The sequence below is a fragment of the Macrosteles quadrilineatus genome, unplaced genomic scaffold (genome assembly GCF_028750875.1).
Source record: "Macrosteles quadrilineatus isolate MER2022 unplaced genomic scaffold, UCM_ALF_1.0 Scaffold_1__1_contigs__length_201487025, whole genome shotgun sequence".
Classification (NCBI taxonomy): Eukaryota; Metazoa; Arthropoda; class Insecta; order Hemiptera; family Cicadellidae; genus Macrosteles; species Macrosteles quadrilineatus.
This window is the reverse complement of record NW_026542594.1, coordinates 45,846,707-45,863,103: the sequence shown is the minus strand read 5'-3', so window position 1 is coordinate 45,863,103 and position 16,397 is coordinate 45,846,707. Positions and strand designations below refer to the sequence as shown.

General features: G+C 37.1%; 1 protein-coding gene across 1 annotated transcript in view; it reads left to right on the top strand.

The window, feature by feature from the left end:
* LOC128982901 (LMBR1 domain-containing protein 2 homolog) overlaps positions 1-16,397 on the top strand; it is a 186,681-nt gene that overhangs the window by 157,701 nt on the left and 12,583 nt on the right. The window contains exon 11 of the mRNA XM_054401962.1: positions 16,143-16,223. Within this exon, the coding sequence (XP_054257937.1) occupies positions 16,143-16,223 (81 nt within the window). The remainder of the gene's footprint in view (positions 1-16,142; positions 16,224-16,397) is intronic.

Below are 16,397 nucleotides of genomic sequence, written 5' to 3'. Positions count from 1 at the left end.
GTTGAATCTGGTACTCCAACAGCGAGGCGCCTGTTTCAAACCGTGGAGACTCTTGTTCAGCCTGCACACACGATCTGTACCATCCTTGTATCCTTCAGGCTGCATCATGTAAATAACTTCATCGACTTGGCCGTATAAGAATGCGGTTGATACATCGAATTGTGTCAAAATCAAATGTTCCACTGCTGCTACACTTAGTAGGGATCTGATTGTGCTGAGTCTTGCTACTGGGCTGAAAGTCTGGTTGAAGTCCACTCCTTTCTTCTGCGAGAAACCTCTAACCACCAACCTTGCTTTAAACCTGTCAACTGAGCCGTCAGGATTAGTTTTTACTTTGTATAACCACTTGCATGTTATACATTTCTTTCCTGCAGGCAGTTTCTCCAGGGTCCAAGTTTGGTTTTCCTTGTGCGACTTCATTTCACTTTCCATAGCTTCTTTCCAGTAGGAAGCTTTTTCACTTCGTATTGCCTCCTTGTATGACTCAGGCTCATTCAGTTCTTGAACATTAGTAACTGCAGTCATGACGTAGTTGTCGAACCTCTTCGGAACATTGATTTCTGATCTGTTTCGTAGATCATAACTGTTCGATCTCTCAGGTAGGTCAGCTTCCGCCTCGTCTTCATTTTCTTCCGGTTCTTGCCCCACGTTATCTTCAACGTCGTATTCTAAGCCTCGGCAGTCGTTTTCTTGACTTATTTCACTTGGCAAAGGGATTCGGTATTCTTTTCTCTGTAATAAGGGCTCTTCGTTGAAAATGACATCCCTCGATCTCACCAGTGTGTTGGTTTCTTTGACCCAGATACGATAGCCACATTCATCGTACCCAACAAGTATTCCTTTCTGTGCTTTCTTCTGCATCTTTTTCCTCTTTTGTTTTGGGACATGCGGATAACAGACACTTCCGATTATCCTTAGATGCTTGATACTAGGTCTTTTTCCAAGCCATAGTTCGTATGAGGTTTTGTCAGCTTCTGAAGAAGGGCCGGTGCGATTGAGGATGTAAGCAGCACAGTTGATCAGTTCTGCCCATAAGCCTTGTGGAAGGGACTCATGGCTGTGCATCATAGCACGAGCTGTTTCCACGATTGTTCGATTTTCCCTCTCACTGCAACCGTTCTGCTCCAGTGTGTAGGGCATCGTCAGGGTGTGCTTGATTCCTCTGTTCTGCAACATACTCTTAACTACGCTGTTATCAAACTCTCCGCCATTGTCACTCACCATTTCTTTAACTACATGTCCAGTAGTTTTAGCTGCTGCCAGAAATAGTTTAAGTTTTTCAGAAACTTCCGATTTCTCCTTCATAAAGTGAACATGCCGATACCTAGAATAGTCATCTTTAAACAAAACATAGTACTTGTAGCCTGACATTGAAGACTGGAAAGGTCCACACACGTCCGTATGAATTCGTTCCCCAGGTGTTGTGGCTCGTTCTCTAGTGCCAAATTTTAACCTGTGACTCTTTCCATAGACACAGCCTTCACATAACTCTTTATCCCCAGTTAGTTTTATTCCCAGCTCTCTCTCAATGGTCGCTTTCACATGTTTCGTGTTTTGATGCCCCATCCGCTCATGATACACCTGTAGAAGATTGTCATTATTGATTAGTAAGTTTACTTCGATAGGTTCGCTTGGTTTTACATTTTGGACCTTCAGCTTATACAGACCTCCTTTTCTGCATCGGTAACCCACCAAGACAACTTCTCCATTCACCTCAAGTTGACATGTTTCCGTTGTTGACGTGAACCGACTTTGTAAATGCAAGTCCTGAGACGCAAGTACTGAAAATAAATTCCTTTTTATTCCCGGTACATACCACACGTTCTCTAGTGTGACTCTCTTAGGCTTCACATTTACCTCCACATCAAGTTCAATGGTTCCTTTTCCCAGCGCGTTGATGGACTCTCCATTGGCTGCCATCACTGACTCCTGGTTGACGAACGGCTGAAACTTCTGAAACAAGTCTTCTCTATGCGTGACATGATTAGTGGCACCGTTGCAGGGCTAGAGATATACAAGGGCTGGCTCACTCCTTTGATGTTAGCGGTCGCCGCCTGATCCTACTTCCCCTCCCCCGCCCCTCCTCAGTGACGTAGCGGAGATACATCGGCGCGAGGCGCGACGGTAGCCTAGCACGGCAGTGCATATGTCGCCCGGCATCTACGCGAATATTAATAATTGTGTTTATAATAATGTAGTTTTATAGTGTGATTTTTAACTTGCAATGGGCGAACTCTGTAGTGGCAAGGCATTTTCGGCGATTTTGCAGTCATATTTTCGAAAATTCATATAAACTAAACCAACAGACCAAACCTATGAACCGTATTTATTATTTCCAACTTGAAGTGTTCGTAATTAAATAAAGAATTTGAAAATGGCAACAAAATAAATATTAAAAATATTGTAGAAAATATTGACAGTAGATAGAAAAATTTTTGCATGAACCAAAAATGTTTCATAAAATATACAAATAGTTTGGAATTTATTTCCCTACATGGAAATGTAAAAAGATTCCAATTACCATTTATACAAAGTTATGGCCCAAAAACAATAAAATTACAAGTTTCACGATTAACAAATTTCAAATAAAAGCCAAATAAAAGTATTATCAAGAGATAAAGTAAAAGTAAACACTTTTAGGCAATAATATTGGAGATCAAATGAAGTAAGAATTGTTTATGTAAAATGATAATTTCTATAGATGTTTATGACTTTTAATAAATGTTTATATTTGTCTAGGAAAACATTTTGTTATTCACACGTATATATTATTTTTTAAACCCCACATACCAACTGTAGCGTAATCAAAAGGTTATTGTAGAACTAATAAAGTGGACTGTATATGGGTTATTAATTTAATTTTGACAACAGAAAATAATGGACTTTTGGTTTAATTTTTAACACTGAACTATAGTTATGTTACCACTTTGACGTTATTAAGGTCTTGAAAGAAGATCTGGTTGAATGTTGGCTCTAGTCGAGAAGATAATATGTTTCATTAATGTCCAAATGTTCTCACAGTAGGTACACAGAATTTAGTCAAATTAAAAAAGGTTTATTTAATGAACACAAAAGGAAAAGGTAAATGAAATAAGTCAAAATAAAAGGAGAGAGAAATGAATTATGTTACACAAAGAAACGATATTACAAGAGAGAAAAATTGCACTTTTTTAACCAGAATGTTTACTTTGGAATGTTTACATTTTTACAATTTTATTATTGGATTGTTGTTGACATGTGGGGATTATTTTAATATGCTCATATGGTCAGCTGGCCTTTTACTGAACATACCGGCCTCCATAAAACGATAGTTTTATAACAATTAACACAAAATTGTAACAAAATAACGGAGCACTGAAGTATATTCTGAATAAACTATTTACAGGAGGTTTGTCTTTGAATTTACGTGTTAGCTTCTTAACCGGCCTTCCACACGAATTATGCCGGAAGCATCCAGAAAATGATCTAAGGGTTGAAGATTAGGTACTTTAGGGTGTGTTTTTGAGAAGTAGAGTCAATTCATTCGTAAAACATGTAGCTTGGACACACTTGATGATGGTACGCTCTGAGTTCTTAAGTTCAGAGACGGTGAGATGCCCATGTCTTCGGTCAGAGCTACGTGTATTGTGAATAAACCGCAAGACATAGCTTGTTACTCTAAGTAGTTTGGACCACGATGAGTACTTGGAGAGAAGATCCCATTCTGGAGGTTGGGTTGAAACTAGGACATTTAGAGGAGTTGTTTTACATTCTTGAGTGTCTTGCAAGTTGATGGGAACGAAGCGATTAGATGGCCAATGATCATCTGAAAGAGTTAACCATGGAGGGCCATTCCACCATAGAGGATGATCAATGAGTTGAGCGGGAAGCAAACCACGTGACGCACAATCAGCGGGGTTGTCTGTTGAGGGAACGTAGCGCCAGGAGTGAGAGGGGGATCAATTCTTGGACTTGAGCAACTCTGTTGGCAACATACGTTTTAAGTCGATATGAGGGGGTGTGTAACCAAGTGAGGGTTACTGATGAATCACACCACAATGTAGTTTGAGAAAGGTCAATCTTTTCTTTGAAAATTGTACAACAGTAAGTTGTGAGTTTTGCAAGTAAGTGTGCACCACATAGTTCCAAGCGGGGTAGAGTAACACGTTTCAAAGGAGCTACACGTGTTTTTGCGAGAATCTGACGAGTGATGATTTCTCCAGTTGAAAACTCACAGCGGAAGTATAAAACTGCTGAGTATCTTACTTCGGAGGCATCTGAAAATCCATGGAGTTGTAAGGAACATGTGGTAGTGAAATGGAACGAGCGAGGGATCTTAATACTTGAAAGGAGAGAGGTTTCATCAACGAAAATGTGCCATTTTTCGGCAAGTTCATTTGGAAGAGTGTCATCCCATTGGATACCCTGTGACCAGAGTATTTGCATGAGGGTTTTTGCCCACATGGTCACGGGTGACAAAAAACCGGTAGGGTCAAAAATGTGTGCTATAATGCTCAGCACTGATCGTTTTGTAGGAGGACCATCAGGGAGACTTAAGTTGTAAGTGAAACAATCTGAAATGGGTGACCAATGTAGTCCAAGAATGGCAAAATGAGGGTGATTAGTGGCTTCCAAAAAGACTGGTGTTTCTAGATGATCTTGAGGCAAATCTTGGAGTAGTTCTGAGCAATTGGATGTCCATTTTCTTAGCTCAAAACCACCACGTGCAAAAAGTTCAATCAGCTGATCTCGTAGTTGCTTAGCTTCGTTGAGTGTATGAGCTCCACAGATGATGTCATCCACATACGTATTATCCCGTAAAACTTTGGCTGCTGCTGGGAACGACCCTCCTTCGTCGTCAGCAAGTTTATGTAACGTTCTGATGGCATGGAAAGGTGAACTGCTTAGACCGTATGTAACTGTCGTTAATTTGTATGTGGAGATTTCTTAAGTCTTTGGATCACGCCATAAAATTAACTGATACTTCTGGTCGTCAGGATGAACTTGAATGCAACGATACATTTTCCTTATATCGCAACTGAACACATAATTATGTGAACGAAAATTCAACAAAATGTCACATTTAATGTCAATTTGAAGTTTGCGACCGGTTAAAAGAATATCATTTAGTGAGACGCCGGTACTGGTTTTGCAAGTACCATCAAAAACTGTACGAAGTTTGGTTGTACTACTGGTTTCCTTCAGTACACCGTGATGAGGCAAATAGTAGTGTGGCAGCGAAAGATCGGAGGGGGATGCTTTGACCATGTGTCCGAGATGTTCATATTCAGTCATAAACTGTGTATACAATTCCTTGAAATTAGAGTTGGATTCAAACTTTCGTTCAATTGAGTGAAGTCTATGTTCAGCAGCAGATTTTGAAGTGCCCAGTGGTTGATGTTGGTTCTTGAAAGGGAGTCGAACCACATATGTTCCATCTGGAGAGCGGGAGTGAGTTGATTTGAAGTGATCTTCAGCGATGCGATCGTCTTCAGAGATAAGATTGCACTGCGGTACCTCTTCTTGTTGCCAAAAGCGGAGACAAAAGGTTTTACCAGTTCGTAAACCTCAAAAGAAAGTTGAGTACGAGGCAAAGGAGCGGAAATTCTATCTAGAATATGGAAAGGTTGATTTGAAGCAATTACTTCACTGCCTAGTGTAGATAGTTCTAGGAGTGCATGTCCTTTTGTTGAGGATTGTGATGCAGAGATTCCCACGATTGTGTGAGTAGAGCGGTGACGAGAGACGTTTAATAGCTGTGCTGCCCTCTCTGTCATGAAGTTGAGTTGACTTCCACTGTCGAGCAGACATCGAAAGACATGAGAGATTCCATTAGTAGCGGTAATTTTAATGAGAGCAGTGCCTAGAAGTACCGTAGTTGCAGGCTGAGAAATCGAGAGCGACATTTCTGGTTGAGCAGAAGCGACTACAGAAGGTGTAGCAGTTGAAGGTTTTGAGGGTTTGGCTATAGGAGGAGGCTGCACCGACTTTACAACATTTTCGAAGTGTAACAAGGTGTGGTGTTTTTTTTTACATTTAAGACATGTGCCTGTTGAGCGACAATCTTTGAGTGTGTGATTGCCAAGACATGAAATACATTTATTTTGCTCCTTTACAAGTTTGTAACGCTCGTTTGGAGATTTCTTAGCAAAAACCTTACACATGTAGATTTTGTGATCGGTTTGCTGACAGGCAAAGCATGATGGAAATGTCTTTACAGAAGTGGAGTGATCACCCGAGCTTACAAGTGCAGTATAGCGGGTGCTTGGTTTGGAGTAATTTTTACTAGATGTGAGGGCAGGCTTTGAATTAGCCTTGTGACAAAAAGTTGAAGAGTGTAGGTTGGCATCTTCACTGTTTGAGCATTCTTCATTGAGAAATTTAATGATTTCGTCCACAGATGGTAACGAATGAGTTTCACATGATTTGAATGAGCGGTAATGTTCAAGTTTTTGCCGTAAATTTCTATCAAGTCTACGGAGCAAATGAGCTGACAGCAAAGGATTGTCATTGGTAGTGATGTCACTTTCTAAAGCAATAAGTGATTGTGTATGTTCCAGGAAATGATTTAGAAATTCACGTATTGATTTTGTATTTTCAGATGTGGCAATGGGAAGATCCAATATGGCATTTAAATGTAAAGAAGTTAAGCGTCTGTGATTGTGGTATCGATCGCGCAACAAATTGTATGCGATTTCGTAGTTAGATGCACTGATGTTTAAGTTTTTAATTAAATTTAGAGGTTCTTCAGTTAGACAGCTTAGTAGGTATTGAAATTTTGATACTGGAGACAGAGATGTGTTGAGGTGTACAGCGCTTTCAAAAAGATTGATGAAATTAATCCACTCGGCTGAGTTTCCCGAGAAGGTTTTCAAGTCAAGTTGCGGTAGGCGGACAGGTTGCATGAAAGCATTACAGTTGGAATCATTCACCATTTCTTGAGGGGGAGATTGAGGTTCGTCAATAGGGATTAGTGACTCTATAGTACTACAAAGATGGATACATAGTTCACCAATAGTGTTTTCATCATCATTTAGAATAATGTCATCGAGTTCTTCGTCAGAACAATGTTCTAAAACGCGCCTGAAATTTAGTTCAAAGTCGTCTCGCTTTTTCCTGATTTCATCTAAATAGTTATGAAGTGATTTTATTTGCACAGAGGATAGGTTGTTTGCTTTAGCACTTTCATTAATATAATCTATATTTTCTTGAATTTTTCCAAGCCTAACTTTGAATTGTTTGGTTAGTCTTTTATAAGTACAAACCTTAATCGGGGCTAGGTTCACAGGGGCCATAATTGAACAAAAATACAGTCAAAATACACAAGACACAAAAAGTTATTTCACTTCGTTACATAAAAAAATGAATTAGGCTAGTTCAACTTAAATAGTTTGTGGGCCTAAAACTCGGAACCAATCAACAAAAAATATAAACACTGAAGGATTGGTATAATGTTTAAAAAATTGATATAAATGTCACAGAGTCTTTCAGTTATTGGAGTAGGCCTATTAGGCTAATGTGATCGAGAGAGTGAGAGTGATAGAGGTAGAGTACAGAGAGAAAGTACACAATATGCGGGAACGACAATATTGAGAGTTTATGAGGTTATGTCCGTCTTTAAATCTTCACCAAAAGTCCACATAATTAGTTCAATCAATTGGTTAATCAACAATCCGACGCGAACGGACCAAAGATGTAGCGTAATCAAAAGGTTATTGTAGAACTAATAAAGTGGACTGTATATGGGTTATTAATTTAATTTTGACAACAGAAAATAATGGACTTTTGGTTTAATTTTTAACACTGAACTATAGTTATGTTACCACTTTGACGTTATTAAGGTCTTGAAAGAAGATCTGGTTGAATGTTGGCTCTAGTCGAGAAGATAATATGTTTCATTAATGTCCAAATGTTCTCACAGTAGGGACACAGAATTTAGTCAAATTAAAAAAGGTTTATTTAATGAACACAAAAGGAAAAGGTAAATGAAATAAGTCAAAATAAAAGGAGAGAGAAATGAATTATGTTACACAAAGAAACGATATTACAAGAGAGAAAAATTGCACTTTTTTAACCAGAATGTTTACTTTGGAATGTTTACATTTTTACAATTTTATTATTGTATTGTTTTAATATGCTCATATGGTCAGCTGGCCTTTTACTGAACACCAACTATATAAAAAAATGAAAGTAAACTTATTCCCCTACATGAATATATAAAGGCAAATATACAAAAATAAATATTTTATAGTTTTTTTCTATTTGCTAAAATGTTGCTGTGCCTTTTTCATTTGGCGATTAAATCGTTTGTTAATTATGACGAAATGTTTCAAAAACGGGCTAAATGTAATGTCCCAGACCTCAAATTAAGTAAGTATATCCACATAAAACAGTTTACAAACTAAATAAGTACAATTTTTACAACTAATAAATACGATTAAAGTGATAAAGTCAAACCCGCGATATTCGTTGTTGGTAAACAGTCAATGAAGTTCACAAAAACCGGCTAAAAATAGTGTCTCAAGTTTCTAAAAGTAATGTCACATTACAGTCGAGGCACAATAAATGATATCGAAACTAAACATTTACAACTTTACAAATTATAATCACGATGTAAACTGATAAAGTAAAATCACACCAAAACTTGACTTGTTAGTTATTGGTCAACAGAGATTGAGGTTAGTTAGTCAGGCAACTTAATGTATTTTCGCAACTATATGTTATTTTAATGTATTGAAATATGTAGGGCCTATAATAAAATTCCCTTCCTGTAACAGTTACAAAATACTAAGTATAGGTAATGTATTTTTATATAACCTCAATGAATCCTAAAAGGTATGAATAAATAATAAATAAATACAATTAATAATCCATACATTCGAGCAATACGAACACAGATATTACACAGTAACTTAATGCATTGGATTAATAACTACAGTATTCTTAGCCATTGCTTTACATTCCACTCCCATCCTTAAATATCTAATAAAGTTAATATTGTATTTATTAAAATTGATGTTATACGTAATCCTATTTGAAAATCAATTATTTTTATAAAATACATTAATACCTAATAAAAAATGTCCAACGTCCTTAATAAACGCTAAATGTGCTGTAATACCAGCGCTCAAACAGGCAAAGATATACGGTGCCAGGAGCCCGAGGTATCGCCATGACGTCACAGCGGCGGAGTGGTGGGGAGCCACCTGGCATCACTTTCTGAGCTCGCGTGGCCCAGCCCTTGTATATCTCTAGCCCTGGCACCGTTGTCTACATACCAACAGTCACTGTTGTTTTCAGTCATCATTACATCAACTGACAAAGTCATATTTGAACACTAGGTTTACTATCCTCTGTTACTTTGGAAGTGGGTGGTTTAGGCGGCCTCCCATCTGCTTTCCATTTTGTACACTGCCTAACTTTGTGTCCTATCTTTTGACAGTAATGACATGTGACTTTCTTATTAGTTCCCTTAGTTTCTAAACTAGCTTTGTTTTTGGTTCTAGATTCCGATTTTACCCATAACGCTTCTTGACCCTGAGAGTTACTCCCTAATGCTTTTTCGTAAGCACACAGTTGAGTGGTTAGGTTTTCAATAGTCCTTTCAGACTTTGCCATCATCATCCAACTAGACTTGAACGCAAAATAGTCCTCAGGAAGCATTCCCAAGATTTTACAGATCAAAAACAAATCTGGTAAAACAAATTTGTTGTCCCCTTCTTTAGATATTTCAAGTTTCAAACTATTCCATAAGTTTTTAAGCTTAGATAGGTTACCAGAAATATCAATGCTAGGATCCCGATTGAAACTGAAAAATTCTTGACATATTTCGTAGGCTTTGTCCTCAGACACCCCATCAAACAACCTATGCAGCTCTAGTCACACCTCTCTTGCATTTGTAAAACGCATTACTTTTTCTAGGGTTTCATCTGACAGATTGGTGGTAATAATTATCATAGCTGTACTGTCAGCCTTCCTGAATTTATCTAAATCTGACTCATACTTAGCTAACTCTGCTGTTGACGGATCTTCATTCTGTGTAGGTGCTTGTAGATTTCCCTCTATGACATCCATTACTCCAGACTGACTCCTCAGCAGAATACTAATCTTGAACTTCCAGGTAGCCCAATTATCTTGTGAGTTTTAATAATAATTCCTCATCTTTAATTTCAACAAGATTAACATGGGAAACAAAAATGGTTATGAAACTCCAGCTGTTGTCAGAAATTAAAAGTGAGAAGAAGAACATATGTTAATTGTAAACAGTCAACAAAGATTGCTAATACAACAGTTTGCTACAAACATTTACTGGCTTGGTTGAAATGAAATATTTACTATTTGAATTTGGGTTGGCATAAATATTACAATGGAAAAAAGCTAGAGAACCTGGATAAATTGATATACTAAAAAGAAAACTGAACTAACATTGTGCTGCATTTCGTAGTAATAATTGAAAGAGCCGATTTGCAAACTATGGAAAAATAGGAAAGTCATAGAACACCACCAAAGGAGAAGAAATATAAATAATGTTTTTTTTTAAATTTATTATCGTTAGAGGCTAGAGAAAGGCTATTTGTAGAACATAGCATGCAAGTGACGTAATGGACATTACTTGCAGCCAGCAAGTTGCCGTCTCTACTGTCCCAGTCTATACGCTGCTTATATGTTCACAACTAGTGAACAATCATTTTGTGTCATTAAAACACTCGCCGGTTGTCTGAAAGTTAATTGTCTATTGAGCAATATCTCTGCATTTTTTCATGATGGAAATAATGTTTTAACAGTGCTAATTGTGTTTTAACAAAGGCAAATACCTTGCTGACCTTCCTTTCATTGTTTTTTGAAATTCAAATTTAAAATTAAAAATCAAATATATTTGTTTATGATAATACAACATCCTGGCCTCGCCAAGTTTACAAAACTTGTTGGCAACGTCAAATTAATACACAAAAAGTTACAAAAAAATTTACATTTTTCTTCCTTTTTTTCTTTTTTCACAAAAAATGTTTCTAGCACTAGTAATTCCATGGTGGTTAGTGGCAGGCACCTATCTAAAAGTCACATTATTTTGCAGAAAATTGAAAATTCCTTTGTTAAATTTCACCAATTCCAATTTCAGATTTTTTCCTATCCACTGTCCAGTATTGGCATCAGCTCTTGAGGATTGATTCTCAATACTGATACCAATTTACCATGATTGCTGGTATCAAGAATACCGCAGTCCTTTACAACATTAACTGTTATTGGTCAAATTTGTCCAACTATCACTGTCAAATGATTCAATCATCCAATCAATCAATTTATTGATCAATACAGTAGACCCCCTCTTAATGGACCTCTCATTAATCGATAATCGGATTATTCACCCTCAATCGTAAAATATTACGTTTCTTTTAACCGACCTTGCAGCTGTGTTCAACCAACTGTTTCCTAATTTCTTTTATCTATCATATGACTTTGTTTACATTAATTTGTTTTTGTTTTGTTTCATTGAAAAAGCTAACTCACTATAATTTGCTACAGAATAAAAATTTGTATTAAAACATAAATCAACTTTCCTTTTCATAGTACATAGCAGATGGCGACGATGAACTTTATTTTTGAACCCTTTGATGATAATGAAGAAACATGGAACAGCTACCTAGAAAGACTAGAAATAGCTTTTGTATTCAACAATATTTCTGAGGAAAACAAGACAATAACACTGCTACATGTTATTGGAAAGAAAACTTATGGAACACTTAGAGATTTGTTACAACCTAAATTGCCTACAGAGTTTTCGTATAAAGAATTAATTAAACAACTCACCAAACACTTTTCACCACCACCAAACGAAGTAGCAGAAGCTATCAGTTCCACAATAGACGTCAACATGAAGGTGAAGACATACAGCACTTTGCAACGGAATTGAAAGGATTGTCAAGGTACTGCAACTTTGGCAACTTTCTCAACACAGCATTACGAAATCAGTTCATACAAGGATTGAGAAATGAAGCGATTCAAGCCAAATTGATCAGCGAATCGGTCTCAACTATGGACAAAGCACTGGAGCTGGCAACTACACTCGAGAAAGCCTACCAGGATGCAGCAACACTACACCGTGGTGATAACATATCAATTGGAGTTGACAAAGTAAGTAACAACATCCATCATAATAAAGTTTGCTACAGATGTGGAAAATCACATACAACACCTTGTCCACATATCAACACCTTTTGTAATTATTGCAAAAAAATTGGTCATATTGCTAAAGTCTGTTTGTCAAATCCAAATGCAGTGATAAAATTACCAACTAAAAAGTTTGGAACTATTTCTACAGCTAAAAATGTTAAAGCTGTACACAAAGAGTTAAATCTAACATCCGACACAGTATGTGTCCATGATCCCACACACAACGTTGTTGATATTTTAAAAGGTTCAAATGATAAGATCTTGCTAAAAGTTAATCTTAATGACCGACCAACTACAATGGAATTAGACACTGGGTCTGGAGCGTCAATCATGTCGCACTATAACTTTAAAAGAATGTTTCCAAGGCACAGACCGTTGTAACCAAGCAATGTTATTTTCAGAGATTACAATAAACACTGTTTTTCTCCAATAGGTAAAACTATGTTAAAAGTTAACTATCATGCAGCTGGGCAACACCAGTAGTTCCAATAGTAAAGGCCAATGGTAACATACGACTGTGCGGTGATTTCAAAGTCATACTCAACCCATCTCTTCTTGTCCCTGAGTACCCAGTTCCAGCAATTGAACAAATCTTATCTAAAATTGGTAACAGTATCACCTACAGTAAAATTGACGTATCGGAGGCTTTTCTTCATATGCCCATAAGAGGGTCGGATCGTTATTTGTTAACAATAAATACACATAGAGGTTTGTACCAATATAATAGATTACCATTCGGAATATCTGCAGCTCCTGCTATTTGGTAAAAAGCAATGGAGAAAGTTGTTGAAGGGATTGAAGGGGTACAAGTCTTTTATGATGATATAGTTGTTTCAGGCACCACTAACTAACAACATCTTAGCCGTTTAAAACAGGTATTTGAGAGGTTCAAGCAGTACAATCTTAGAATTAATAGACAAAAATCAAGCTTCATGGTAAATGAGATTGAGTATTTGGGGTATAAAATTAGCAACAAAGGGATATACAAAACTCAAAAACTAACTGAAGCTATTGACCATTTGCCTCGCCCTTCAAACATACATGAAGTCAGACACGCCCTTGGCCTGATTAATTACTACAGAAGGTTCATTCCAAACATAAGTGAGAAATTATATCCTCTTATAAATCTCACCAAGTCATCTACGAAATTCTTTTGGTCTGAGGACTGTGAAAGAACATTCCAAAACATTAAAGAGGAAATGAAATCAGACATATTTCTTACTCATTTTGATCCTAACTTACCACTCATCTTAGCTACAGATGCAAGCCAGCATGGCATCTCTGCCGTTCTTTCACATGTTTATCCGGATGGGTCTGAAAGACCTATTGCAATGGCATCACGAACATTAAACTCCTCGGAAATGAAGTACAGTGTCATAATGAAAGAAGCATTAGCCATCTACTTTGCTGTAAAACGTTTTTATTACTTCCTGTATGGCCATCACTTTACTCTTTTCACCGACCACAAACCATTGACATATATATTTGGTGACAAAAAAGGTATACCAATTCTAGCAGCTACTAGATTACAAAATTATGCTGTTTTCCTCCAAGCCTTTAATTTCGACATCAAATACAAATCTACTGATGAAAATGCCAATGCAGATGCCTTATCCCGTTTACCTTCAAATATTTGCCAAGATGTTAACCAAATAGACAACGTTGATGTTTTTGAATTACAACAACTCCAAACCCTTCCCGTTTCAAGCAAACTAATAGCAGAAGAAACTCAAAAAGATCAGGAACTGTCAGACATCTATGAAGCTCTTAATGAAGGAAAGCTCATAAACCATTCAAGTGAGTTCAGAGACACTGAATCAGAATGGAGCTATCAAATGGGGAGCTTATTTAAAGGACATAGAGTTGTAATACCAAAATCATTAAGAAACAAAATTCTTCAAGAACTTCATGAAGCACATATAGGTATGGTTCGGATGAAAGCTTTAGCTCGCTCCTATGTCTGGTGGAAAAATATTGACCATGATATTGAAACATTGGTTCGAAATTGCAAAAATTGTCAAGAGCATCGTAATGATCCAACCAAAGTACCTGTACATCCATGGTCTGCTCCTGAAAAACCTATGGAGAGAATTCACGTTGACTTCGCTGGACCATTTATGAACAGCTACTTTTTAATTATTGTGGATGCGTACAGTAAATGGCCAGAAGTTATTCCAATGAATTCTACAACTACAAACAAAACCATAGACTGCCTGCGAACATTCTTCAGCAATTTTGGCATTCCACATATCTTGGTTTCAGACAACGGTCCACAATATACTTCTCAAGAATTTAAAAACTTTTTAGAACTGAATGGCATATGCCATAAACGTTCTGCTCCATATCATCCAGCTACCAATGGGCAGGTCGAAAGATATGTTCAGACCTTAAAACAATCCCTTAGGTCTATGAAAGATGAACCTGGTACCCTTAACCAAAAGGTTGCCAGATTTCTCATGGCATATAGGAGAACACCTCATGCAACTACAGGGTTATCACCTGCTCATCTTTTCATCGGCAGACCGTTGAGGTCAAGGCTTGATTTGACACTTCTTAACTCTTCAAATACTTGCACAAATGACCAGACTATCCAACAATCTTATGGGAGGAACTTTAAAGAAGGAGACTCTGTTTCTTTTAGAATCTACGGAACGCCACAAAAGTGGAGATTTGGAAGGGTTCTACAAAAACTGGGCACGTGCCACTATAATATTGAATCTGGAAATTCCACCTACAGGAGACACATTGATCAAATAAGATCGGTTAGTTCAAATTTAAGCGGTGAGAAGGACGACAGGGACTACTTTATCAATATCAAACTTCCTCTAGGGTCTTCAATTCAAGATGAAGAACTTCAGGGAGCAAATGATCATGTGTTCAACAACCATACTGAAGATGAAGCTCGCTTTAACCAACCTCTAGCTCCTCTACCAAACGGTGAAGCCTCAAACCCTGTCTTAAGAAGAAGCTCAAGGAAAAAACAACCGGTTACAAGAACGAATATGTGATTCTAAAACTTAGGGGAGAGGTGCTGTGTTCAACCAACTGTTTCCTAATTTCTTTTATTTATCATATGACTTTGTTTACATTAATTTATTTTCGTTTTGTTTCATTGAAAAAGCTAACTCACTATAATTTGCTACAGAATAAAAATTTGTATTAAAACATAAATCAACTTTCCTTTTCATAGTACCTAGCACTTGCTTTGAGAGCAGTTCGGTTTAACCGCCGAGGAATCTCAGCATTTCCGCTCCCACGCTCGGCGTTGGGAATCATACGCTTATCTCCACAGGATGTAACAAAAGATAAGTTATTTTGTATGTATCCCAAAAATTTATGTTTCTGAAAACAGCAGCTATTTTTGTAATATAATCTTGAATTATCTTATCCCTAGAGTAAAAAACTTGTAGTTGGGCAGGGGAGGGGGGTATAACGACTCCAAGGTCAAGATAGTTTTTGTGACTCGAGCCTCCATTGAGAGGCTATTAATAAACATAATTTCTCGTAACAAAAATAGTTGCTTGTATCTTTAATTTAGACAAAAAGTTCTGTACTGTATTAAGATAGATTTGGAAAGCATAAAGTAATATTACAGTACTAAAGTATTTAAAATAAGAATTTTTATTGACTCTTGCCTACAACTATAACTTATTCCATTGAAAGTATTTGACTTAACAGTGTTTTATATTTATTTGCCACTTTTCTATCAATACGAAAAAAGGAGATATTGTAGTTTATTTTATAAATAATGCAAGTACGACTTCAAAATAATGATTATATAATTTCAAATGGATATCACTTCATTTTTTATGTTTTTAGGGATTGCCCGTTTTAACCGACCTCTTGTGTCTTCCGACCTAGGTCCGTTAGGGTCGTTTTAGAGGGGGTCTACTGTAAATTTATTTATTAGGTGAATAGTGCTTTCAAAACTATCAAATATCAAACATCCCTAGTTACTATAGTGGATTCATCACCTTTTCAATGGGTTTCAGAGAAACGACGGCGTCAAAGGCATGAAGAGTACGCTGGGAGGAGAAAGAACTACCAGAGACCTATCAGCTCCAACAATGGAGGTAATCACACTGTGTGACGTAAATTCTGAGGGGGGAATAAAATATTGTATTCTCAAAAGAGGCTATGCCTACCCCTTAAACCAGCCGCACTCAAATGTCTTCCCCTTGTGTTCAGCAGGAGCCTATAAAATTCAGGGGTTGATATGAAGCTGTTTCAGGGTTTTAACTGTTTAT